Source organism: Spermophilus citellus (assembly GCF_964194105.1).
Source record: "Spermophilus citellus genome assembly, chromosome: 4".
Classification (NCBI taxonomy): domain Eukaryota; kingdom Metazoa; phylum Chordata; class Mammalia; order Rodentia; family Sciuridae; genus Spermophilus; species Spermophilus citellus.
This window is the reverse complement of record NC_138185.1, coordinates 20,625,950-20,653,243: the sequence shown is the minus strand read 5'-3', so window position 1 is coordinate 20,653,243 and position 27,294 is coordinate 20,625,950. Positions and strand designations below refer to the sequence as shown.

General features: G+C 54.1%; 1 protein-coding gene across 2 annotated transcripts in view; it reads right to left on the bottom strand.

Moving 5' to 3' along the window:
• KIAA1755 overlaps positions 1–26,922 on the bottom strand; it is a 36,685-nt gene extending 9,763 nt beyond the window's left edge. For both annotated transcript variants that reach the window (XM_081291641.1, XM_081291642.1), the window contains exons 1-8: positions 26,356–26,922; positions 17,121–17,318; positions 12,048–13,392; positions 11,377–11,574; positions 6,993–7,116; positions 4,533–4,626; positions 3,633–3,719; positions 1,918–2,034 (exon numbers count right to left, since the gene is read on the bottom strand). In XM_081291641.1, coding sequence (XP_081147767.1) covers positions 1,918–2,034; positions 3,633–3,719; positions 4,533–4,626; positions 6,993–7,116; positions 11,377–11,574; positions 12,048–13,392; positions 17,121–17,318; positions 26,356–26,358 — 2,166 coding nt within the window. In that variant the 5' untranslated portion in view covers positions 26,359–26,922. The remainder of the gene's footprint in view (positions 1–1,917; positions 2,035–3,632; positions 3,720–4,532; positions 4,627–6,992; positions 7,117–11,376; positions 11,575–12,047; positions 13,393–17,120; positions 17,319–26,355) is intronic.
• Positions 26,923–27,294: the final 372 nt, after the last annotated feature.

The following is a 27,294-nucleotide window of genomic DNA, read 5'->3' as shown; positions in this document are numbered from 1 at the left end:
AGGGCGGGCTGTCAGCCTGGGCCAGGCGGGAGGACGCCCCCCGCCACCCAGGAGGACCCGGGGGGCATTAGGCAGCAGTTCCCAAGCTTCAGATGCCTCAGAATCATCTGGAAGGATGGTGAAATGGACCTCCAGGACCCTCGCTGAGCTTCCTGCTGAGGTCCCCTCGGGCAGAGCAGGAGAGTGTCTTGCAGACAGTCCCCGGGCCATGCTACTGCTGCTGGCCTGGGAGCTGGGGGGACACTTTGGGAACCACTGGTGTTGGGAATGAGAGAGGGAGGAGAAAGAAAAGAAAGAGGTACTCCCAGAGCAGGGGGGGGCACCTTGTGGGGAGGGGGAGGCGGGAAGTAGGAGGACAGGATCAGGGGGACATCCTTGGCTTGGTCCCACTTCAGCCCAGCTCTGCCACTCCTCGCTGTGAGACCTTGGGCAAGTTACTTAACCTCTCTGGGCCTTCTCTTCCTCCTCTGTTGAAATGAGGGCCACAGGAGTTCCTGCTTTGTAGGGTCGAGTGAGGATTGGATGGACTCACTTGGGAAGCCACTTAGAATAGAGCCTACTGGACATCGTCATCGATGTTGTATTCTGGGTCTCCGGGTCAGAGTTCAGAACTGATTTAAAGGAAAGGTCTGACTGCTGAAGTATAAATTCAAAAGGGAACTGGGAACCCGGGGATGAGTAGGGAAGGAGATTTCTCGGCACATGTCACCTGAAATCGGAATGTACAGTCACCGTTGGGGATCTGTGGGGTGAGTCCAGGACCCCGTGGACAGCAAGCTCCACAGGTAGGAGTCCTTATGGAAGGTGGCATGGCGGTGGCACATAATCTGTGCACATTGTCCTGTGTGCTTAAATCACCCGACGTCACCTAGGATCTCTGCCACGCTGGAACCCTCTGTAAACAGCTGTTTCTCAGCGCGGTTTAGGGAGTAACGACAAGGAAACAGCCCGTGCGTGTTCACTGCAGGGACAATGTTTTCCCCCAGTATGTTCATTCCGTAGCTGGCCGAGCCCATGGTGGGGACTCCAGGGTGTGCGGGGCCACCCACTGCCCCCTCCAAACCAGACGTGATTTTGAAGAGGCTGCTCCTGAGCAAACAGCAAATCAATCCTCAGGGTTCTCAATGGGAGAGAGACCTGACCCAGGGAGACTCGGCAATGTCTGGGGACACTTTTGAGTGCCATTAATTGTAGGGAGAGGCCACACACACCTTAGGGCCACTAAACACACCAGAGTGCACAGGGCAGCTCCCAACAGAGAGGAACGGTGGCTCGGGTGGGAACAGGCTGAGGTGGAGCGTGCCAGGTGGGAGGGTTTGTGGGCACTGGCTTCTCCATGTCCTGAGCGGAGGATCGGGGCTGTCCTGGGAAACCCCTCCCCGTGTGTCCTCAGGTGTTAAATTGGGCATAAAAGGCCCCCTCGCAGGGGTGAGCTGGGAGGGATCGTGGCTTGCAGGAGGAGCTGAGCACTGGCCGATCCCTTATTTCCTTCCTCATACAGGAGGGAGCTCCTCCGCCCACCCCCCAACAGACCTGTGTAGGTCTGCAGAACAGACACCTGTCATTTGTTTTGAGCTAACACCTAGCTCTCAGCATGTGGCAGACGCTCGCCTAAGCCCTTCACTCACATTAATCCAGTTCACACAAAAACCCCATGAAGAGGTACTATTGTTTCCCCTTGCATTTTTTGCTGATGGAAACCAAAGCTCAGAGAAGGTAAGTAACCTACCCAAAGTCACACAGCCAGAGCTGAATCAGAACTCAGGCAAGCTGGCCCTGCTGAGCCCTTACTCATTCCACTCTCCATCTTCGAGGTAAACATCCGTTTGAACTGACAGGGTTGGTGGCTCCGTGGGGCAGGATTGTGAAGGAGAGAAGAGAAGGAGGGACAGGGCTAAAGGCTGTAATGGTAGACACCTGGAAGAATTGCACCCACTCGCTGTGACAGTAGGGGAAGGGGCCTTCCAGGGCGGCTGGCAGCTGACTGGGGTCCACGTGGTGGCTGAGGGCCTTCAGTGAGGTCAGCACCTCCATCTGCAGACAGAAGAAGTGAGTCAGGAGGACCAGAGGGTTCACTGTGGGAACAGACTTTGAAAAGGTCCCGCCTAGATCCTTGCCCCGGAACCAGTTCATCTTCCAGAGGGAAAATGCAGAGTTGTTCTCTGGGCACCGGATCTCTCTGGAAGCTCTGATCAATCACAATCCAGAACCAGACCCGGGTTAAGACAGCAGCTCCACAGCACTGGGACACCCCGGTCGCCAGCCTGTGCCCGAGGCAGACATCACTAATCAATCGCAGCATTTGTTCCACCTGAGCTTGGCTCTCTCCCAGTTTTTTGGGGCAATCCCACAAACTGATTGCAGCTGGTCCTGTGATAAGCCTTCCCTAGAATCCTTGCATTGTTCTCTAGTGACCCGCCCAGCCTGATGCGAAAAGCCACAAAAGCCTAACAGTGTCCCCAAAGATCTGGAGAAGGGACAAGGTGACTGCTCCTCCCAGACATTGAAGTTTCAGGCTTATCCTGGGGATAGCTCTAGATACCCAGGCTTGGGGTGGGGTGGAGTCTGCAGGGTTGGGGGCCCATCTGCCATCCCTGATCATCAAAGGAGGCTGTGGGTCAGCAGCACCTTGGAGCACACTAGAGACGCAGGACCCCAGGCCCCACTCAGAGCCTAGGTTTTGACGAGACCCCTAAGAGATTTGTCCTGCCTGGGTCCCTGACCTGACATCAGGCCACTTCCCACCGGGTAGGCGGCTCCTCAGCGTAGGAGTTGTTGCTGAGGAACCAACCTCCACAATCCAGGCACATCCAGGGCTGAGGAGTACAGCCTCCAGCTCACACTGTGCCTCTACTGACCAGGAAGCAGGGGCCTTTTGCACCGTTTCTGAAGTGGGGCAGAGGCTGGGCACAGCACTAATTAAAGGGAGCTCAGGGCTCTCTGCCACGTTCCCAATCAACTCCAGCTGTATTAATTAGGGAAAGAAGCGCAGGCAGAGCCAGGCACAGTGGTGCATGCCTGTAATCCCAGGGGCTCGGGAGGCTGAGGCAGGAGGATCGAGAGTTCAAAGCCAGCCTCAGTAACTTAGTGAGGCACTAAGCAACTCAGTGAGACCCTATCTCTAAATAAAATATTTAAAAGGGCTGGGGATGTGTCTCAGTGATTAAGTGCCCCTGGTACTTAACCCAGTACCAAAAAAAAAAAAAAAAAAAAAAAAGCCAAAACCCAAAAACAAACCCGCAGTCAGAGCCGGGACAGCGTGGATGAGGCCCTGGGCCTCAGGTCAGGACTTGCTGCTCTGTCTGGTTTGCTGGGTGGCCGTCTGCCTGATATCCCCATCTGCAAAGACAGGGGATGGCCTGACTAGGCGAAACTTCAGTAGGTTTCATGTCACGTGGCAGTGTCCACCAGGAGTTGCTGGGAGCCAGAGGGAATGATCCAGTGATGGTTTGGTGATGTCTGCCACAGCAGGCAGCCTGGAGAGGGGCAGCCCCAGGCCTGGCCCTTCTTCCCCTACACTAGATTATTTCAAGGCCTGACCTGTCCACTCTGCAATTCTCCATCTTCTCTACCTCCACTCAGCTCCAGCCCAACAACCCCCTCCTCAACTGCCCGAGCGGCTTCCTGCTCACCTGGACGTCAGGTACGGCCTGCAGCTGGAGAGCATCCTCCTTCTCCCCCAGGAAGAGCAGGCTGCGGAACGGGGCTGGGGCCAGAGCCTGTCAATGAGAACGGCTTCAGGGCTGCTCTGCCCGAGCCTCCCCTGAGCCTCCTGTCCCTCTATGGCCTCTCCTGCCCTGGAAAGATGCAGGCAAATGCGTCCCATGGTGGCCAGGGTGGGAGTAACTGTGTGCTGTCTGGAGGGACAGTGCAGAGAGCAGCAGGCCCAGGCTGGGCTGCAGGCCTTCCTGGATGCCCTGCCCCACCCGCCTCAGTCTGCCCGTCTATAAAGGAGGGCTCAGACCTGAGCATGTGGCAGACCTCCACCGCCCCTGCTGCCCGGGGTCACCTGGGACTCTCCTCCCCCCTCCCCGCTCTGGGATGAGGTTTTGGTACCCGAGGCTAAGGCAATCACAGCGGTGCCATTCCCTGGCCCTGGGATCCTTTAATGGCTGGACGTCTGAACCAGAGAGACACAAGAAACTTGCTGAACTCTGGGGAAATACTCTCTCCCTCTTTTCTGCTGGATGTAAGTGGGAGACCATGGGAACTTAGAGCTGCGGGGACCATCTGGCCGCCCGAGGGGGGTTGTCAGAGATGGCACCCTCCCAGGAGGACAGAGCCAGAGATGGAGAGAAGGGACGGTCTGGTGACAGTGTCGGAGCCCTTGTATGGAGTCCTACCGAGCTGGGTTGGACTCCTGGATTATCCAGCTACATGAACCAGTGAAGTCCTTTTGACTTAAAGCTCTTTGGCCCTGGGATGTTAGCAGTCCCTGGTTCCAACCCTGAGCCTGCCGCATACTCCAAGCGTGTCAGAGGCCCCAGGTGACCCCAAGGCTGGCAGGGCCGGGGTGCTCTGTCTGTATTCACCTGGGTGGCCTGCAGGGCGCTGACCAGATCAGGCTGTGGGGGCTGATTCCTGGCATCGACCACGACCACCAGCCCCTTGGCTTTATCTTCGGGCCTGTGGTTGGAAAACAGGATGACGTCTCGCTGGGCAGCCCTGGGGCCTCTCCAGGTGGCAAGACCAAATGGAAGGCCACAGAAACTGGCTGCTGGGAGTCTTGACTCGGTGGTGAATGGCCTACCCTGCAGGGTCAAGCCCCATGTCTCCCTGCTGGAAGCCCCCCCATTCTCTTCCAGGAGAGCCAGTGCCTCCCCACAGGTCCCCACACTGCCCCATGCATCTTCTCCCAAGGCCCAATAGTCCTAAAGACAGTCACTTATAAAGTTGGAGTGGGTCACCTGTAAGGGTGACCTTTTCTGTGGGCAAAACCCTCATTTAATTCAAGAATCCCACTCCCCCAGGGGTTGGCTTCTGATTGGTGGAGGCCAATGAGCGACCGATTTCTCTGGGCAATGACGGGTCTAGATGGAGATCATGTGACATATCTCTGCCCAGTGAGATGAGAGGGCAAATTCCCCGGGGCCTTTGGAGAAAGACATTCTCTCCTTTGAACATTTCCTTCAAAGAGCTGTGAGGCGGAGACTCAGACTGATACCTTTGCTCATCAGACCAGACGTTTTAAATCGGAATCGGTTCCTCATGGCCAACACCCCCTGGGCTGAGCTGACGGGGGGCTACGCTCCATCGTTTACACCAGGACTTCCCAGACTGGCCCGAGTGTCCGCATTTGTTAAAATAAGGATTCCTCATCCCACCTCCTCCCCTGTCCCCTGAGACAGTTGGCAGCAGGTACAGGGTGGGTCTGGGTGATTGTGAATGCCCTTGGTCACTCCGATGATCAGAAAGGTGATCATAACCCCAACTGCCTCAACTCTTCCAATCCTCCAACTCACAGGCGAAACCAGAGGTGGCCCCGTGTGGGTGGGTGCTGAGCTGTGGCACTGCCTTTAGTATCTGGTCACCTGGGCGGGTTCTTGTACCTCTCTGAGTCAATTGAATAATAATGGTACCAGCTTGAGGGGGCCTCGTGGGGACAGATGAGGTCATCGATGTCATGCACCCAGTGATTGTGCACCACAGGAGAGACGTAATTTTTTTTTTTACAAAACTTTGCCATTGTTACTGTCCTAAAAGGGGAAACCGAGGCACAGGAGGCAAAGCACTGGACAGTGAGGAGAGTCTCTGGGAGGTGACACCAGGTCCCTGACCTCCTGTCCCACACCTTGCCCGTCTCTGGCTAGGCCCCTGCTGGAACAGTGACTCATTTCCAGACCTGTCTCTGCCCGAGCCTGGAGGCCCCTCCAGGACAGGGCCTGTTGGGAGACTCCTCAGGTCCCTGGCACATCCAGCATAAAGCTGGGCCCTGAGCAGGTGTCCCACCAATGTTTGTTCAGAGCCCAAATGGAAAGGCCAGCTGCACAAGGGACCAAGAAGTCCCCATGGCACAATTCCCTCCCCTGACACTGGGTCCTCAGAACCCACTGGCCATCTCCTTCTGTCAGGAGAGCCTCAGAGAGGAGAAGGTACTTCCCCAAGGTCACACAGCAAATCAGTGGAACACCAGGCTACCACACTGGCCACTTCTCAGCTGGGTCCCAGACCCTCCTTTAGAAAAGCCTCCCACCTGGGGCGAGAGGAAGAAAACCCTCAGTGGCCGGCAGGTGGCAGTAATGACTCCCTGCATGAAAGAAGGTCCCCAAGGGTGCCCTGGGTCCCTCACCCTACCCTCCGCAGTGAACCTCCAGGTGGGGTGGGAGGTCTGTGCACAGTCCCAAGGCTCCACTCTAAGGCTGCCCTGGCCGGGGGCTGGTCTCAGAGGGAAGGACATGGCTCTTCCCAGCCAGGCCGACATGGAGTCTGAGGACAGGGGGGTGGGGGGCTAGCGGTGAGAGGAAGGGCGTTGGAGACCAGCCTGGGCCCCCACCTCACTCACATTCATGCTTTAATTCCCTCCCTCCCTCCCTCCCTCGTCCACCCCTTCACATTTTCATCAGATATTTATCTTTCAGATGCCAGTTCAATTACCACCTCCTCAGGGAAACCTTTTCTGATTTGCTAATTGAAAGTAGCTCTCCGCGCCCCTCCCCCACACTCTAACAGTGGTTCTCAAAGTGTGGTCCCTGGCCCAGCAGCAGCGGTATGACCAGGTAACCCATCAGAAATGCAGCTCCCCAGGCCCCCCACCCCAGACCCACTGAATTGGAAATGGAGGTGGGGCCCAGCAATCTGTTTTCACAGCCCATCAGGGGAGTCTGAGGCTAGTGGTTCTCAAGTTCAAACCCAGAGACCGTCAACGTCCCTCTGTTTTCTACACCTTGTTCTGGAAAGTCACCTGTCCATCCCTCCCCCCCTCCACCTTGGGAGTCTCCCCATGGCGGGGTTGAGAGGGTGGAGGTGGAGTGGTCAGGCGGCCCGGCCCTTACCTGGGGACGCCGCACAGGTAGGAGAGCAGCTTGGTGACCTCGGAGGCCGAGCACCACGGTGCCTCCCAGGCTGCCTCTGCGGTGGACACCAGAAGCAGGGGCCGCCCCTTCCTGTCTTGACTGCCTGGAGGACAGAGGACACCCTTGAGCAGAGCCCTTGCCTGTGGGACCCCCTCTGTGGCCTCCATGCCGGTCCCCCTGCCTGGAATGCCCTTCCTCTCCTCCTTCTATGAGCTGTGGACCCCTCACCATCAAAGACCCAGCCTAAAAGCCACTTCCTGAGAGCTGCCTTCTCTGAACCCCCCTCCACAGAGGGGGTGGCTCACGCCCCTGGGGCCATCCTGCGTACAGGGGACCCTGGGAGGCAAAGCCTGAGGAGTGAGCTCTGGAGTCACAGGGACAGGGGCTCCGTCCTGGCCCAGCACAGACTCTGCGTGTCCTGGGGCAAGTTCCTGCATCTCTCAGCCTCGGTTTCATCTGTTCCATGAGACAAATGAAACACCGAGCTGATGAGGTTATTTTGAGGATCAAGTGAGACAGTTCCTGAGAGACCTGGGATCCCCGGGAGGCAGCTGTGCTGTGAGCAGCGCCTTTGTTCCCTTCTCCAGCCAGGCTGTCAGCCTTGGGGCCTGGGCAGGCTGTGTCCGGCCCGGGGATCTGGGCTGGGTGCCTCACTCTTCCTGTGGGGGTCATGAGGCCAATGAGGACACAGCCTCCAGGTCAGTGAGGAAAGAAATATCTGTTAAGTCAAGTCACACATCTGTGTGGCACTGTGTCCTGTCAGTCCAAGCAAATTGATGCATGATGTCTCCCCTTGTGGCCTTTGGCCCAGACTGGCTCCTCTGTCCCTGTTCCCTGCCCTCTATATAAGCTTGTCGCCCACTCTGGGTTCTCACAGCAAACACAGGCTTCTGTCACTTCCTGTGAGACTGAGCTGTGCAGGGTGTACTCTGGGTCAAGCTCTCTGCTGCTTCCCAGTGCTCAGCACGACGCGGGCTCACACCCTCCAAGCCTGGGACCAGTGAAGGCAGGGTTAGCCTAGTGCTTTCCAAATCCCGGGTGCCTGGGGCTCTTGCCAGAACTCAGACCGTACTCAGCAGGCCTGACTCTGCATCTCCTCCAAGCTCCCAGGTGAGGCCCAGGTTGTTGGTCCCTGGGCCACACTTTGAGTAGCGAAGGGTTCGAGCACCCAGGATGTTCTGCCGTGGAACCCAGCGATTGACACTAGTTCATGTGACTTGTTTCCCATCAAACTCTGCCCGAAACAGGGATCTGCACACAGCCAGTGCTGCCTGAGTTGAATAGAATGACAAGCAGCTGTCCCCGTGATTTTCTTTTGACTGGGCCAAGGAAGACCCTTTTGCCCCAAGTGTTGCCCTGGCCTGACAACTGGTGCTGGAAATGCCATCACGGTCACCTCAGAACCCTAGATTGAAGCTGTGATGTCCCCCCTGGGTTCTGCATCTCAGATGGAAGTGGGAAGGGCAGGTTGGGACAGGGGTGGGCAGGGGGCTACCCACAGCCACCGGAAAACCTGTTGTACCTTTTAGCAGCGTTCTGTGCCGAGGGTGGGGGAGAGATAATGGAATGAGCAAGCAACTTAGAGCATTCACACGGGAAGCAAGGGTAAATGGAGTCTTAAGCAGAGCACCACGGGGCTGAAATGGTGAAGACCAAAGGTCCAAGGCAGGTCTAGAGCACTGAGGTCTCAGGGCGAGGCCAAGATCAGCGACCTCTTTCTCTCTCTTTGGCATTAGGAACGAGAAGTCCCCGGTGACCTTGACGAAACCTGCCTCAGCGTCGAGGTGGGGAGGGAGTCCTGCGTAGAGTGAGTGGAGAGGAGAGAGGGTGCGGAGACGGAGAGCACGGCCACTCCTGGGTGGAGTTCCCACGTGAGAGAAAGAGGGGACAGTAATGATGTTGGTCCTCAGGGGTTCCTGGTAACCGGGCAGGGCTCTGGGTGTTCTGGTGCTGGTGGCAACGGAGACGGGAGGGTGACCAGGTGAGGTGGTGGAAGGGTGTCTCCCGTAGGGAAAGAGGAGCAGTGCCCCAGGGGGTTGGCCTCAGAACACAGAGGACAGTCCCCAGTGGTTTGCTGCGTCTGTGGCCTGGATGTGGTGGGCAGGTGACTCCAGTAGCACAGTGAGACCCGAAGGAAGGTCACCAGCTGAAAGTGCAGTTGGGTATGGGGGGGGCACTGACGGTCAGAGGAGAGAAGTCACGGGCTCAGGACGGCGAAAGGTCACTCAAGACCCAGGGTGGAGGAGGGTCCATGTGACCCACCAGGTGGTGTGCATTTCCCAGCTTTGTGTGTGGGGAAGGTAGCAGGTGGAGAGTTTCCGGGGCTTCTCCAGGCAAGAGTGAAGGGGACAGAGAAAGGCAAGGGAGTCGGGAGCCATCGAGAGGAAGCGGTTATAAGGACGAGCAGGGCGTCTAAGCCGGGAAGGAGCAACTGAGGACATGTTGGCCACTGGGGGGACACAGTGAGAAGGCGGCTGGGAGGATAGGTTGAAGTTTGGGGAGCAGGAGGATCCAAAGATAATTAAGATTGGGGCCGTGAGTGAGTCAGTAGCGTAGGAATCTCAACATTGAAAGCAGGGAGGGAGCAGTCAGTGATGGGGAATGGCCATGGGAGTTGTCACTGGGGGACAAGGACAGGATCCCTGGAGAAGAGGAGGCCAAGGGCAGTCAAAGGCAGGAGCAGAGGGAGCATCCGCATGGTGCTGTTCACTCATCATCATGCCCCTTCTGAGCACTTACTGTGTGCCAGGCACTTGGGACCCAAGAATCACAACACAGGTAATGTAGCAAAAGTGACAAGGAGCCAGGCTCTTTCTGAGGCCCAGAGAAGGCAAGCTACTTCTCCAAGGTTACACAAGGAGCTGACCATAGAGTTGAAACTGAAACCAAGTTCTCCTAACCCTAACCTTAACCCTAACCCTCCATGAACAAAAGCCGAGCCCTTGGAACAAGGCAGCCCCAGAGAATGGTGGGATCCCTGTGGGCAGTTCACATGGGAACAAGCGACAGAAGTTCCAATCAAAGTGACCAGAAGGACAGACAGTGCCCTCCAGGAGCTGTGAACCAACAGGTGGTGTCCAGGGTCCTCCAGAGATGTAGAAATCTCTGAAGGAAAACAGAATTGCAGGAGAGTCAGTTCCCCAAAAGCACTGAGGTCTCGGGCGTCCCTAGACCTTGGCACATGCTGTTTCCTCTGTTTGGAATGCTGTTCCAACACTTCACCTGCTCACTGCCCACTCACACTGTACAATTGCATTTTATATCACTTAACTTGTCCCAGCAGAAGCCTGAGCCAGGGCCCCATCTGTGCTCCACAGGGGCTGGACTCCTCATGGTTCTAATTCTCTTACGTCAGGTTTTAATAAGCTGTTGAATTTTCTCTACCACTAGAATATAAGTTTCCTGAGGACAGAGAGCACATCAGACTTGTTCCCTAATAAATCCCCAGTGCTATGCCCAGAGACTCAGTTAATATTTACTGCACAAACATTAAACAGAAATGATAATACTTTCAGTATTGGATATTGTTAATGCCTCACCCAAAACCCTTCGGTAGGCAAAGCACTGATCCCCCAGAGCCTGGAAGTATTGGCAATTAATGGCTTATAGGTGCCTCCTTCTCAAGAATTGCCCTTGGCTGAACTAGATCACTGGCTTACCCTGCATCTATACCCAGGATCAGCCTGCAGTTAATGACTGACAGATTCAAGATCAGCCTGCAGTTAATGACTACAGATCCAGGATCAGCCTGCAGTTAATGACTGAAAGATCCAGGATCAGCCTACAGTTAATGACTACAGATTCAGGATCAGCCTGCAGTTAATGATGACAGATCCAGGATCAGCCTGCAGTTAATGACGACAGATCCAGGATCAGCCTGCAGTTAATGACGACTGATCCAGGATCAGCCTGCAGTTAATGACGACAGATTCAGGATCAGCCTGCAGTTAATGATGACAGATCCAGGATCAACCTGCAGTTAATGATGACAGATCCAGGATCAGCCTGCAGTTAATGACTGTCATTCAGGCTCCAGAGCTCCCTGTGGGGGTCAGACCACAGCTTGCTCATCTTTGTCTTGGGCTGCACTTCTAGGGAACCCAGCTCTATCTTAGCTGCCTCACTGAGATTCGAATGGATGGGCAGGTGAGTAGATGGCTAGAGGATAGATACCTAGGAATTGCTTTCATCTAACCCAAATCCTTCCCTGGAAAGGTGAGGAAGCAGGCCCAGGGAGGCTGGGGCTAGAACACTGGCCTCCTGGGCTTTCCCGACCTCCTCTCCACCCACCGGTGCCTGAGGACACTCTGGGACTTCCAGCTCCCTCCCGTCTCCCTCCGCTTCCCCGCTAGTCCCCCGGGACCTGGCAGGCATGCTATCCTGGAGTGGAAAACCTCGACACCCAGGGCTCCGGTCCTGGGCACGGGCCCAGGGGACTCTTCCTGCAGGCTGGGGCCTCTTGCTGGGTGGCCTTCAGAAGGTTCCGAGAAGCCGGCCTCTCCCCCAGTCTGTGGGTCTGAGTCAGCGGGAGGGCCAGATGTTTTGGTGTGAGTCGTTCCATCTGGGGAAAAGCAATAACAAAGTAAAGGATGTGAAGCAGAAGATGGATTTTTCTGAGGCGAAAATGTTTTTGTCTTCTATCCTGGAATGGACAATAGAGCTTACATGTATTGACCTACTCCATGCCTGGCCCTGTGTAAGAGCCTTATTTCTAGTATCTCTTTGGACCAGGAAAGCATCTCTATCAAGTAGGTGAGATCCCCATCCCACAGAGAGGGAGACCTGAACTCAGAGAGGTTAAATACCTAGCCGAGGTCACAGAGCCAGTGCATGGCAAAGTTAGGATGTGAACTTGGGCAAGCGAATCCCAGGCCCATGAGCCTTCCAGCCCTAACATGCTACACTGTACACTAACCCTCTGAAGCAAAGCCAGCCCAGTGGTCCCTGCCCCTCACAACCAGAACCACCCTGTACCCCGGTCTCAGAGTACCCAGCTGATAGCTCCTTGTCCAGTGGAGCTTGGGGGCACCTTACCTTTCCCTGGGGATTTGGCTCGGGTGGGTTTAGGAGGGTAGAGTGAGCACAGGGCTCTCCAAGGCCCATCCTGCTGGAGCGAGGCTTTCTCCGTGGGCACCGGGGATTGCCTCTGCCCCTTCAAGAAGGAGACTTTGAGTCTGGGAATGGGAGACCTGGAGGAGGAGGTGTTTCGGCCGGAGCACATCGTGGGCTGGGGATGTCTCCCGCTTTCTCGCTTGGTCTTGTCCATCTTTGTGTCAGAGGCTGGGGTAGCGGGGGCAGTTGGGGACAAGTAAGGAGAGGACGTTTGCCTTGGTCCGGGGCTGGGCTGGACCAGGGTTTCTGGGTTTCCCAGAGGTCCCTGTACCTTGGAGGCAGCCATCTGTTCCGAGACACCTGCCCTGAAGCCAGAGTCACAGTCTAGTGGCTCCCCGAGGACATTGAGGCAGGGTCCCTGGGGCTGTGGGTCTGAGTCGTGGGCAGGTGATTTGCTCTTGATCTTCCTCCTGGAGCCCAAAACACAGGGTTCCTCCTCGGGGCTTGCTGGCTTCGCACAAGCCCATTTTCCCAAGGAAGGGCCCCGACTGGACTCAGAGAGGGGCAGTAGCCCTTCGGACAGAGGCATTTCCTTAGTTCTAGAGAGTTCCTCCAGTGCCCCCAAAGTACAGCCACTAGGTGTCCCCAGCTCCTTAGTGGGAGACCCTCCTCTGCTTTCCTGAGAAGGGTCCAGAAGAGCCACGTAGTCTCCTGCCAAGCCCTGGCTGTCCATGTTGTCCATCCTGAGGGCCACCTCCCCAGGCCTGGCTTGCTCCACCTTGATGAGGCCTGGATACTTGTCCCCAGACGTCCTGCCCCTGCTCTTGGCCAAACTCGGGACAAGAAGCCTCTGGCTGCCTGGGGAGCTGGCCTGGTGCAGCTCTTGGGGGGTGCTCAGATCCAGTGCCTCTAACTGCAGGGAGCCCCAGGCTGGGGAGGGGACGTTCACAGCTGGGGGTCTGTCATCCACAAACTCTGGGCTGGCGATCTTAGTCCAAGGCACAGGGGAAATCCCATTCTCGGAAGCCACCAGGCAGTGGTGTAAGGGACTTCCCTCAAAGTCACTGTTGATGGCCTCCAGCCACTCTTGGGTGAAAATCATAGGGTAGGATGACTCGGGAACGGGCTTCTTGTCCACCGTGCGGAGGTCCAGGGAGAGGCGTTTGATCATCATGCAGACGGACTGCTCCTCCTGGGGCTCGACTTGGAGGTAGAAGTCACCCTGGCGCAGCAAGAGGGGATTGAGCGGGGCCAAGTGGACCACGACCTCGTCCCGTAGACAGAGCGGCCAGCCCTCGTGCAGGAAGAGGCAGTGGGAGTAGGGAGCCTGTGGGGGAGGACGTCACAGAATCAGGACCCCAGAATCCTCAGCCCTGGATCCGCTTCCTGCCCTCTCCAGATGAATCCGGAACAGCTTGGGGATGGAGACGGGAAGAGAGGTACCCAGGTGCCGCACTGAAGGGGCCCTGGCTCTCAGGGCTGTGCAAGGGTTGACTCTGCCTCACTTGACCCTGACCTTGAAAACACTTTCTAGACCACCGCACCAAGGAATAAACGCTGAGAGCCAGGCACGATTTGCAAAGTGTTTTTTTCCATGAAATCTTCTTACCTGACTCTCGTACCCTTTCCTCCCCGTCTACACAATGCTGCTCCCCATCCAGCTCAAGCCCTAGGACTGGGCTGTAAAGTCAGAGAGACGTGGGTGTGAAGGCATGGATCACTAATTCGTGCAAACTATTTAACTTATCTGAGCCTGGAATAATTTTAAAAATTATGAAATATATATGTATATATTTATGATTTATGAAAGTCAGTACACTTTTGCTGGCCAGTGGGTGGAACTGGAGAACATCATGCTAAGTGAAATAAGTCAGGCTCCGAAAATCAAGGATCAAATGTTTTCTCTCATATGCAGAAGCTAGAGCAAAAAAGAGAGAGAGAGAAAGAAAGAAAAGCGCGGGTGGGTGGGTGGGTGGGATGTGGTTTTTCTAAAAATAAAAGGGAGATCCATAGAGTAGAGGAAGGAGATTGAGAGGGAGGAAAGGGATTGAGGGGGAGAGAGGAGGGACAGGAAAAGGGGGGAAACTATGAAATGAAATTGACCAAATTGTGCTCTATAAATATACCACGGTGAATTCCACATTTGCATGTATCTATAAGGCATCAATTTACAAAACAAAGAAGGAAGGAAGACCAGTGGAGTAGAGGAAGGGAAACAGAGGGAGGGAGAGGGGAGAGAAGAGGAGGTCCTAGGGACCAAAATGGTGCAAATTATATTCCATGCATGTGTGATTCTGTCAAAAGGAACCCCAATATTATATATCACTACAGTGCACTTATAAAAACATTAAAAACAAAGCCAACACCATACTTAATATATAATATGCAAATGTTCTCTAAATATTAATTTCCTGTTTTTTAAAAAATTTTTTGTAGTTGTAGATGGACAGCATGCCTTATTTTATTTACTTAATTCTGAATGCAGTGTTGAGGATAGAACTCAGTGCCTCACATGTGCTAGGCAAGCCTTCTACCACTGAGCCCCATCCCCAGCCCTATTTTTTTTTTTTATATTTTATTTAGAGTCAGGGTCTCACTGAGTTGCTTAGCACCTTGCTAAGTGGCTGAGGCTGGCTTCAAACTCATGAACCTCCTGACTCAGCCTCTCGAGCCACTGCACATGGCTCCTTCCCTGTCCTTTCGAAAACACTTATCCTTTTAAAAAAGTGTGGTAATTTTCAATCATAATAAAAATTCATTTGCTGTTTTGTGTCATCCTCTAGTTTTTAAGTAGAACAGCAGCAGAGAGAAGCAGGATCAGTACTGAATGAGAAGACAGGAGATCTGACCACGCCACTTATTTACTAGATGACCTTGAAGAAGACATTCCACATTTTCATTCTGACCCAAAAGTCATTCTGGGGTCGAATGCTTATTATTTGTTTGTTTATTATTTATTTTTTAATTTCCCATTAGCGAGTAAGGACATGGCTAGGTGAGGCAAACCATTTATATATATATATATATATTTTTTTTTTTTTTAAAGAGGAGAAGGTGCCAGAAATTCTCTGAATAGGTAGATAAGGCCTGGAGCAGACCTGACTTGGACGATCCGCTCCCAGCCAAGCCCCCCTCTCTACCCTTTCTGTGCCGACCAGTGTTCAACAGAGATGCTCAGCGGGGACAACAGTAACAATGTCCCCTGGATGGACAACAGGTCTTTCTCCACCTGACTTTTGGAAAAGATTCTGAATCCCGTGGATGAAGTAAATCCCAGACAATTTTGCACAATTTGGACATGGGTGCAAAAGACCCGGAGTATCCTGGAACTATTAATTGGGGCAATGGTGAGAGCTGATGGTGTTTGCGCCCCCCCCCCCCAGCACGCTGCCCTCGCCTTCTCATTAAACAAGACAGAAGAGCCCAGCTGTGTTTTGCAAAAGGCAAAGCACCACCAAGGTGACAGCTCTGCTGGTCCCATTGGACTCTCCCAGAGATGCATGGTGCGGCTGCTCGGCATTATTGTTCTCATTTAATTTACTCACAAGGAAGTTGAGGTTCAGCTCTTCCAGGTTCACAGTGATAGAGCTGGGACTTGAACTTGGGCACCTGACCCCAGAGACCTCCTGTGGATCCCACATCACTTTCGCCTGCTCTGCGGGGACATGAATTTGCCTGTAATTGTGGTCAAATTAAATTTGCCTACAATTAAAAAGTAAAGATGTGGACAGGCTGTGACCTTGACACTGAAAGAGCCGAGGAAGGGCCCAGTGCAGATATGGTTTTAATGGCCAAATACAGGAAGTGACGGTTGCGAAGCTTATCAGGGAGAAGGATCGGGGAGGATCGCCATGAACTAATGTCAGCACGGATGGACGTGTGGAAGCCTCCTGATGTCTCCAGAGACACCTCCCTCCTATAAGGCCAGTTCCTGTGCACTGAGGGTTCCCATTTGCCAGGTGCTGGGTGGCACAGCTGGGAGGGATGATCTCCATCCTGGTTCCTAAACGACACACACAGTCCCCACCCTTATGCTTTGCTCCTCATGAGCTATGTCCCTGACAGGCAGTGAGCAAGACTGGCCAGGGGTGGGGGACGGTGGTCAAGAACCTTTGTGGTTCTTGACCCTGGGGTCTCAGGCAGCAGGAATTAAATAACAGGAAGCGGTTAGCAAACCAGTGACGGGTGTGATGCTGTAGGCATCAGAGGGCTTGATCTTCTTAGGGACCTCAAGGAACTCCCCACCCTTTTTAAAAAACAGTCTCGTCCCCTGACCAAGGAGGTGGGCATGTGACTCAAGCTTCATCAATCTTGATGTCCCCATTCCTTTGGCCACAGTGATTGGTTCAGGAATGGACATGTGACCCAAATCTGGCCAATCAGGATCCTTCCTTGAGATTTTTTTTTTCCTATCTGCAGCTGCTGAGGAAGAGTTAGTTCATTTCCTTGAGCTGCAACCTTTGAGAGACCCAGCTTATCAGAAGATGCTGGAAAGCAGAGAAGCAGAGACTGAGGGGTTTGCAAGGGTAGCTCAGGTCTGGTCTGAGAGGGGACTCTGTCATTTGTAGCCCATAAGTTTTGCCTAATTTTTTTTTCTGTTTTTCCATGGAAGAGGCCCTCCTGGGATCTATGTTTGAGGGGTTTCCACAGTTGAAAGTGCACATTCTAATAATTCAGGGACTCCAGGAAACCTATGAGGCATTCTCTGTAATCTCCATGGAAGTGCCCCACTTTGGCCAAGGCAGCCGCCTGGTGATGGCCAGGATGCCAGGCCCCAGGCAGGCTCCTAAGGACCAGGATCCCCAGATGCCTCTCTGCAGCGGTTCCTCCTGCTGGTGGAAGTGCACTGTAATTGACTCCCAGATGTCAGAGGATAAGGGCCAACTGCCCTCCTGCTCCACTTGGGAGCTGACAAGCAATGATATGTGGAAAACCATCCATGTCCTCAGTTCTTCTATGAGTCAACACACCCCCCTGCCCACCTGCTTCTGCTCCCCTCCAGCCCCTGGCCCTCTGGGACAGACTGTCCCTGGCGCCACCGCCCTCCCGACTTACACAGGCTTCTTCGCGAACTTGCTCACACAGGCGCTTGGCAGGGATCAGGAAATTCAAGAGGAAGCTCAACCCGTCTCCCCGGAAGTCAGAGTCCAGGAGCCGGAACACCTGACCCAGGACCGTAGGTGCTGTGGCTTCAAAAGGGGGATAGAGGCCAGCCAAGGCGTGCTGGATGGCGGCATCTAGGGACGGAGGGTCCTGGGGGGACAGAAGGAGAGGATGAAAAAGTAATGGTAGCAACCCCGACAAGGGCAGTGGGCACTTCCTGTGACCTCCCAGGTCTCCGTGACTCAGGCCCCTGCTAATGCTGCCGGCCACTCCTATCCCCTCCCCCTGGCTCACACCCCACTCAGGGACAGCTTCCCAAACATGCTCCTCCTCCACCCCCTCCCTGCCCAGGGACGTCCCAACATTCCCGTCAGACTAGGAGACCAGAACCCGCGTGTTGAGCTGCCCTCTCCTGCCACCAGCCTGTCCCCTGCCCTTGACCGAGCTGGGTCTCCATCACCTCTTCCCAGGAATCATCTCACTTTGGATGCTGGCCTCGGGCCCTCCTCCCTGCAGCGACCTCCGCCAGGGACCCAGAGTGACATTTCCCACATGTCAGCCCCCTGCTCAGCGTTCCTCAAGGGCTCCTCATTGCCTTCAGGATGCGTGCAGCCCCGTGTCCAGCTCCCGGACCCGGCACCGTGCAGGCCCAGCCTCTCCATGCCTCACCACGATGGCACGGGTACTCTCTTGTCCCCTCAGGCCTTTGCCCTTGCTGTTCCTTCCTCCCGAGCACCTTCCTCTTCCATTGCCCCCTCACCTGGCCAGCTCCTTATTCTCCAAGACTCAGGTCAGCCCTTGTCTCTGATCTGGTACCTGCCTCGACCCCAGAAGGGTCAGGTGTCCCCTCCTCTGTGTCCCTATCATAGCAGTTCCCACTGTGATTTCTGGATCCCTAAGAGTAGGCAGAGTAGCCCTCAAAGATGCCCACCTCCTATCCCCTGGGATCTGTGACTGGGTCACTTAACAGGCAAAAGGGGATTAAGGTTGCAGATGGAATGAAGGTTGCCGATCATCCGGCCAGAAAACCCAGAGAGTCTCCCGGAGTCTCAAGTGGGCCTAGGATACTGAGAGGGCTTTGCAAAAGGGGAGAGGAGCCAGGTGGGGTGGTACATGCCTCTAAGCCCAGTGACTCTGGAGGCTGAGGCAGGAGGATTGCAAGTTCAAGGCCAGTGTCAGCAACTTAATGAGACAGATTTGAATGAAAAATAAAAAGGTCCAAGTGGTAAAAAGCGCCCCTAGGTTCAATACCCAGTACCAAAAAAAAAAAAAAAAAAAAAAAAAAAAAAAGGAGGGGGAGGGGATAGTCCAGAAGACAGAGGGAATGCGACTGTGGAAGCAAAAAGGTCAGAGAGATGCCAAGTAGCTGGCGTTGAACAGGCAGGAAGAGCCAGGGAATGTGGGCAGCTCTCTGTAAAGAGCAAGCAAAGGAATTCTCCCCTAGAGCCTTTAGGAAAGAATGCAGCCCTGCCCACACGGTGGTTTTAGGCCTGCAAGACCCATGTCAGACTTGGGGTCTGCAGGACTGCGGGCTAATAAAGTCGTGCTGCTCTAAACTCCTGCAGGTGTGACCATTGGTGACAGCAGCAATAGAAAGCCAGCACAGTGCACGCTGGCGCCGATTCACCCCTGGGTCCTCCATACCTGATCCAGGGCCTGGCACAAAATAGGTGCTCAGCAAATTTGGAAGCAGGAAAATAGTCTTCCCTGAACCACATTTTTTTTTTCCATTTGTAAAACAGGCCAGAGACTGTCAACCATCTGCAGCAAGTGGGTCCGCGGGCTTCGATTTTCTACTCTTAAATAGTGTAATGGAAGCCATGCTGGTTGCCCCTGACTGACCACAAACTCTGGTCCATCGATTGCTGAGGTGCGAAGGGAGATGGAAATAAAAACCCAGCATAGAGCTTATTTAGGAGAGGGGCCCTTTCTATAAATGAAGACCCCGAATACAAGGAAATAAAAGAGGGACTTTGAAGAAGGGGGGACAGAGGAATGTCGCAGCCATTCTGAAGGAAGGTGGACCTGGTACTGTCATGGTGAGGGCTCTCAGGGATGCCTGGCTGTCAGGGACTTGGTGACAAAGGGCACGTGCCCAGCAGGAGCTATTTGCACAGTGAGCTGCAGAGAGGGATCTTCAGGGTGGCAGAACAGCAGGTACCTTCTTCCCACTCTCCCAACCCTCACTAAGCAAGGTTAAACCCTGACATTTGTCACCCCACGCAACCCTGAGGACCGCAGGAGGAAGGATGGGAAGTCAAGGGTGACATCTACCCTCTGTGAACACACACACTCAATCGTTTAGGCTGGGACCTTGGCTCTCTTGGCTTCTACCTCACTGTGCAGGGTAGGTCCCTACCCTCTCTGGGCCTCTTTCCTCCCATGCAGATTGAGCTGGGCTGCCTGTTTGTCTTGTTTTGGACACTTCCCAAAGGCTCGGCCAGACTCTTCCTTTCTCCCAAAGCCAGACTGCAGCACATTAGGGAGGCGGTAAAGACATCTGATCGCCAGGGGAAGGCTTCCTAAGTCTGCAGAAGATCAGAGAACTCTGAAGGGATTGTCTGACCACGTGGTTCCTGGTTGTTAAGTTCTGGCCAGAGACCTACGTGAGGTCGTCACTGTAGCTGACTGCAGTGCTTCAACCACTAGGAAACAGCGGGCCAAACTCTCCTCCCTCTTGGAGCCTCGGTTTTCCCATGTGTAATCAGGATCCTGCCTTCCACCCTGCCCTGATGGGAACTGCTCTCTGGGAAAGAGCGGGGACTGCTGCAGTTCATGTTTTCATTGTAATTGATGCTGATTCAGCCTGCCAGACGAAGCTGAGGTCCAAGTTCCTTTCCTGTGCCTTCCTGAGTCCTCTACTGTCACCCCAGGGACAACAGCAGGCTCCAGGCACCCCCTGTGCCAGGCCCTAACTCACCTTCTCTGGCTGACACACACAGGGAGCAGCGCCATCCCGGACAGATGGACGGACGCCTCCAGCTGTTTGTTCTGCCTGGAGGCACCAGCCCAAGGGTGGCCTGCCCAGCACCCTGTCCTTCCCTGTCTCCACCATGCCTCAGGAAACTGTTTACTTCTGGAAGAGCGAGCCTGGCAGACTGAGGTGCCCTTGGCTTTGACAAATTGGCTCTGCTCACCACACACTGTAACCATTTAAGGGGCAGCCAGCAAAGCGGAGCCCCTTCCAAGTTCCCAGGACTCGGTGTTCTTGGCCAGCACGCTACCTGCTCCAGGCCTGAACCCCAGGGGCTCACGGCTGTCAGGGAATCGCACAGGGAAAGGGGAGCCTTGGCCACTCGCCATCCCAATCAGCCCAGCCCCGGGGCCACAGGAACCCAAACACGTCGGGGAGACGTGGAGCCCTCAAAATGATTTCCATGAAATTTAATAGACTTGTTTCCATTAGTTCCCAGAGAGGCAGCCTGGCAGGACCCTTCACTGTTCCCGGCAGGAGAGAAGCTGAACAAGGAGCTAAGTCAAAGCTGCCGCCGCCCGCCTGCCACCATGGCACTCCAGGCCAGAGAAGGAGCCCACCTGTGCCCCAGTAGACGCTGACATGTGCTCTGACTTGGGGCCATTGTTCCTACTGATGTGGGCACCTTGTCTGTGCTGGGACACCTAGAAAACTACCTACTACAGACGCTGTGTCTGCGCAGGGAGCAGCTGTGTTCGTAGATGTCTATTTTCATGTCTTTTGTAATGAGCCTCTATTACTGTTGTATTATTTTTTTATCAAATGAATCAAATAAATAAAAAATGTACAGGACTATACATTTGGACCTAGAGATGGACTTCTGTAACCATTATCCAGATCAATACGCAACAGATTTCCGCCACCCCACAAAGAGGCTCTTTCATGGCCAAACCCCCTTCCCCACATACTGCTGAAACTTTTCTTTTTTTTTTAAAGAAAAGTTTTCATACAGTGTGATCTTCAGAGTGTGTGTGAGCCTAGGAAAAGTCCAAGGGGCATTCAATGAAGTGTTCACTGTAGTTACCCCGAGGGCGGGGGAGGGGGGAGGGCAGGTAGGGGCAGTATTTGAATTTTCTTCCTAGTGTGCTGCGTTTTCAAAAGTTCTATAATCAGCTCCTATAGCTTTTATGATGGGAGGGTGTGATTGCATGTGTTTGGAAGGCTGCCTCCCTCCTTTTTTAAATGGTCTCTCCAGATGTTGTTAGTTGGGCCTTCAGAGACGTGGGCTGAACTTTTCTTAAAGGTCCAGTTTATCCATTTAGTCCAACAGGCGAAGGATTCAGCATCACCTCATATGAGAAGAGCTGAGGTGGGTGGGAGGAGCCCCAGGGCTGCCTTCCACCTGGGCAGAGATGCCTGGGGAAGGGGAGGTTCTGCCCCCGACTGGCCAGTGAACTGGACCTCAGTTCCCCTCCCCACCCCCCATAAAAGGGAAGCACTGAGCATATCAGTCTCCAAGGACCCTTCTTCTGCTAGGAACATGCTAGAATTCAAAGCGAAATCGGGTTCAGGAAGGTCTGGAGCCAGGAGGTGGTTTCTCAATGGGACCAGTTGACCTTAGCTGCTGAGAAAACTTCCAAAGGTGTGTCTTTCTGCCTCGGATCCAGGGAGACCTAAACCAGTAGCCACAGACTCATAGGCCTTCAGGGAACCACCAGGTGATATGGAAGACAGAAGTGGTCTAAGTCGAGAAAGCAACCCCTCCAGCCCCTGACGGTCACTGTCCCCATCAGGGAAGCAATAGGGAGCCATGGGGCCTGGGGCAACACCCATTTCATCGCATCAGCCACTCATGGCTGTGGCCTCTGTGCCTGGATTACAGATCTTTTGGTCAAACCTCTCCAAACCCATCTGTGAGCCAGGTGCATCCCAGCAGGTATCGGGTTGTGACCTTTGGACTCAACTACCCGGGACACTCCTCGTGAACTGGCCCAGGCTGGGGTGCTGAATCCAGCATTTCTGCTCACTTCCCTGCACTAAGCCCTTTTTTTATTTGTGTGTGGGGGCGGAGATATGAGAGAGAATTGGCTCTTTATTTAAAACAACAACAACAACAAAAGACTTTCAAAACTGAATAAACAGCCCAGACACAGTGAACCAAGAAGTGAGCCGGCCCCAGAAGACCCACGTTCAAGTCCAGCTCTACTGGGTATCGCCTGAGTAACTTCCAGCAAGTCACTTCTCGTCTCCGAGCCTTAGTTTTGTTTTTTTTTTTTTTTTTTTTTTTTGAGGGGGGGCGGTTATCGGGAATTGAACTCAGGGGCACTCCACCACTGAGCCACATCCCCAGCCCTGTTTTGTATTTTATTTAGAGACAGGGTCTCACTGAGTTGCTTAGCCCCTCACTTTTGCTGAGGCTGGCTTTGAACTCTCCATCCTCCTGCCTCAGCCTCCTGAGCCACCAGGATTACAGGCGTGCGCCACGGCGCCTGCCTTGAGCCTTACTCTTGTATCCGTTCCTTTCTCTCCCTCTCCCGTTTGCCTCTGCCCTGGGGTGCGCCATCTCCCATCCAAGCCACATAACAATAATTGCAGTGGGTGCTGCTTCTTACAGAAGTGAGTCTCTGGAGCCAGGCCTGTGCCAAGCAATTCCCATGATCATTGTATTTTACCATCCTAATAATTCTATGGGCCAGATGTTTTGTTCCCATTTCACAGGTTGAAAAACTATGGCCACAACTTTCCTGCTAATAAATGGCAGAGCTGGGTATAAAACTGAGAACCAGTCCAGGTTCCCCTCTGCCCCCCGTAGTGGCCTTTCTCATATAGAGATCCAGTTTGGACTGGTGCTTGGAGTCACCAGTCAGCTCCCAGCATTCCTGTCCTACTTCTTCTAGACACACTGCATGCTCTAGCCAGGGCTTTCCAGTCATCAATGGGCCGCACACAAGAGGTTTTCTTGCATATCCTAATTTATTATTTGCTTGATAGAGATTTATGATGATTTGCTTAGTATTTTTCTTTTTGTCTATTCGTTTGCAACTTGAATTTATTTTTATTGATTGTCATGTGTTTCTGCTATTTAAAAACCCCCTAACGCTCATTAAGATGAAAAGCTGTAAAATAAAAAATGGTCACCCAAGTGCCACCTAAAATCTCCCTGCTAGAATCCAAGGTGGGGACCCCAACTAAGGAAGGGCTGCCTGGATGCGGCCCTGCCTCCCTTCACCCTGCACCCCTCCCTGGACTGGGCAAGCTCCTTTCTATACTTCAGAGCCCAGTGGTCTGCGTTACTTCTCTTGAGCCTTCCAGGACACACGTGGTTCCAGGAAGAGGGGCCTCCCACCACCCATCAGACAGCTCAGGACCCTTAGTGAACAGGCCTGCACTCCCTGGGGACCTTGAGGCCGCAAGGGCCTAGTCCAAATAGGGGCTGGGTGGGGACCACCACGTAGTAGGTTCCTTGGCAATGTGGAGTGAATTGAACTGGATTTGAGCAGCTTTTCTCAAAGTGTGGGATGGAATTGCAGGTGGCCCACAAGACCATCTTGGGAGGACTCAGACTTGATGTGAAATCACAGCAAGAAACCTACTCCTCCCCTCTCCAGGCCTCCTGTCGACACCCAGGAGAGAGCCTCGTCAGGTGTCTGGTAGACCTCTCAGACACCTCATCATTACTCCCCTTAGCAGATGAAACCAGTCCTCAGGCGAGGAAGGGTCCACAGTCAGCCTCATCCAGCCAGAACTGACTAACACAGATCTGCCCTCATTGCATAGATTTTTACAGTTACTTTTTATTTATTTATTTTATATATATAAACATTTTTTGTACCAGACATTGAATTCAGGGGCCCTTGACCACTGAGCCACATGCCCAGCCCTTTTTTGTATTTAATTTGAGTCTCACTGAGTTGCTATGGCCTTGCTAGGTTGCTGAGGCTGGCTTTGAACTCATGATCCTCCTGCCTCAGCCTCCCAAGCCACTGGGATTACAGGTGTGTGCCATCACATGCAACTTTTACAATATTTGGTCAGATAAGTGGATTCATAAGTTTTTTCCATAGATACTGAAATTTGGGAAGTGTGGAAATGGATAAGCCCTAAACCCCTTTACTGTAAGAATCTCCAACACTGAGCTGTCCCTGAACACTGGACAATCATTAATCAAAGATTCCACAAAAATTACTACTGTAATGGAGGCCATGAGGGAGGAGTCTCTGGCAGGCTAGAGCAAGGGCCATCTTTGCTAAGATGATACTTGGGTGGAGATTTCTGGGATGAATAAGTATTCCTTAGGTAAATGTGCTTCTTCTCCCAGGAGGTACAGTATGTATAAAGGCCCTGGGACAGAAGGAAGCATAAACCATAAGAGCTTCTAAACCAAGGCCTGAGTGGCTGGAGTGGGTAGGTAAGGCCAGAAAAATGGACAGATTATAATCTTTAATATATAAAGACAGAAAGGTAGGAAAATCTGCCCATTGTACCCAATGGAGAAAGAGATGTTGAGTCTTTGAGAGGCCCAGCCCAGTGACTGACCCTTAATCTAAGTATCTGGGGTTTGGTGAGGGGTGTCTGGATTCTAAAACTAATAACTAGATTAGGTCCAGCCAGGAGACGTGGGCAAACACCCCTTGTGCAGGTGTGGCTTGAGGTGGCAGTACAGCTGGATGCAGGTTTAGAATTCAGCCTGCCCTGACTTGCACTTCCTGGTGGAGTGACTTTGGATAGTCACCTAAGCTCCCAGAGCAAAGGCCCCCGCCTGTGGGGTAGAGATATCAGCGATCTACTACTCCTAAGAGTTGGTGTAAAGCCCAGCATAGCAGCACATTCCTGTAACCCCAGTGACTCAGGAGGTAAGGCAGAAGGATGGCAAGTTCAAGGTCAGTGTGGGCAACTCAGTGAGACCCTGTCTCAGAATAAAGAATAAAAAGGGTTGGGGATGTAGCTCAGTGGTAGAGCACCCCTGGGTTCAATCTCCAGTTGCACACGTGTGCACACACACACATGCACACATACACACACACACACACACACACACACACATTGGTGTGAATGACATTGGTATGACATGAACTCCCACATACATAGTGGAAGGTCTTGCCTGTAGGGAGAGGTAAATAACAACTAGTTTGTAATGGTTATTTTCGAATAGCTCCAAGGGCAATGTATGGCAGTGTGTCCTGCTGGTGTGATTTAGGCACCTGGTTTTGCAGGTATATGCCCACATTTTGGCAGCATGGGAGAGCAGGTGGACAAGGGTTGCTTATATGAGGAGGCACATGTGTGGAGCTGTGTGAGTCAATGGGAGTGTGTTGGGTGTGCTCCGTGAGTGCATGTGTGTGCGTGTGTGTGTTTGTGTGTGTGTGCGTGTGTGTGTGAACCCACTTCTGTGCAGAATTCCTCTGTGTGGGTGTGCACATGAATGAAAACCCACACAAACTCAGCCTGATGGATCGCAGTCCAGGAGTTAAAGCCCTGGTCTGTCTTCACAGCCGCTTTCCAAATCCCCTGATTAAGAAAATGGTTCCTGTGAATCTGCCCGGGGCTCCTGGGCCTGTCTGGAGCTGAGCTGGGAGTCTTTGAAAACAGTATTTTCTTTCATTTTCCGTGTCCAGATTCTGGCACCAACACACATACACAACTCTCCCAGAGTGTCCCAGCCTTCTGGAGGTGCCAGTCTGGAAGGCCCAGGTGTGGAGGTATTGCCCTTCCTCTGCCCCCCCCCCTCAGGTAACCCTCCCCCATTCCTCCCAGAGCACCCCATATCAGGACATCAGACTTTCCAGCCCTGGGTCTAAAACAGCAGACCCATTCTGAGTTTGGGGAAGCAGTCCCTTTTGCCCTCTGCACCACTGCACCATGAGTCCTCCCTGCCCTGCTTTGCTGGGCCCCTCTCCACCCAAACCCCACGATGGAATCGTACCTAGCTGACCATCTGCCCCACATCTAAAATGCAAAACCACCCCAAGCTTTGTCGGAGGCCCCGCGAGCTAGGGTTCAACTTTAGCCCTTGACTCTGGGTTGGGACAATAGGAAAGTTAACACATCGTCCCTTAGTCCATCCATCTCAAGCCTGGAGAGGCCCAGGGAGAACTTGGCCAAGCAAAGGACTCTGCAACCCCTAAGACCCCACCCGCGCTGGGGTTGGGGCGGTCAGGCGTGGACTCCTGGCCAGGCACCGAGGGTTGTCTGTAAGGGTCGTGGCACCGCCCAGGGGCCCGGGGGTTAGGGGAGAAAGGAGCAAGTGGGGTGGTCCAGCCTGGGCAGCGTTACCATGGTGACGGGACGGGGCGCTCCTCGCTCCTCTCGGCTCCTCTCCTGCGCTCGGGTCTGTGGGTCGGGGGTGTGGTCCTCCCGTGCAGCCGCCAGGCCTAGCCCCGGGGACAGCGGGACTGGCCGGCCCGGGGCGCTGACCCCAGCTCCATCTGCGAGAGCTGATCCGGGCCAGGGACAGCGGCCGGGGCGGGAGAGCCGCGCGGAGCCGGGGACCGAGAGCGAGGGCGGCGCAGGGGCGGGGCGGGCGCGGGCCGAGGTCCGAGCGGCGGGCGGGCGGGACAGCGGCCCCTTTGTGCCGGCGCCTCGCCCCCCGCCCGCCGCCGCCGTGATGAGAACCAGGCGCCCCGCCCGCCCCTCGCGCACCGGCTGCCAAGAGAACTGGAGCCGCTCCGCCCGCTCCCCATGGCGCCCGCCCAAGTAGTCCCCGGCAGAGGCGAGCCGGCCAGCGTCCCCTCCTCCGCGTCCAGCAGTCACAGGAGCCTCGGTCTCTCCAGCTGTGCAAAGGGGAGGGGGCGTGGGGGTGGCGGTGGCGGTGATGGTGATGGTGATGGTGATGGTGATGGTGGTTTTCTTCCCTCTCCAAGTCGGGGTTGGACCCCAGGGCCTCGCAGAGCCAGGCGAGCACTCCTCCACGGAACGTCGCCCCAGCCCTTTTTCAGAATTTTAGTTTTGAGACAGGGTCTTGCTAAGTCCCCCAGCCTGGCCTGGAACTTTCGATCCTCCTGCCTCGGCCTCCCAGGAAGCTGGGGTCGCAGCCCCATGGCCACTCAGGACCCACCTCTTAAATTGGATTGAAGCCATGGGCTTCTGCCCTAAGGGGGTTCCTCTGTGAACTCCTCTGCTCATCTAGACTGCCCAGTTCAGGACTTTGAGATGATGATGTCTGTTTGAAAGTGCCATGTTCTGACTTGGGGCCATTGTTCCTACAGGAGAGAG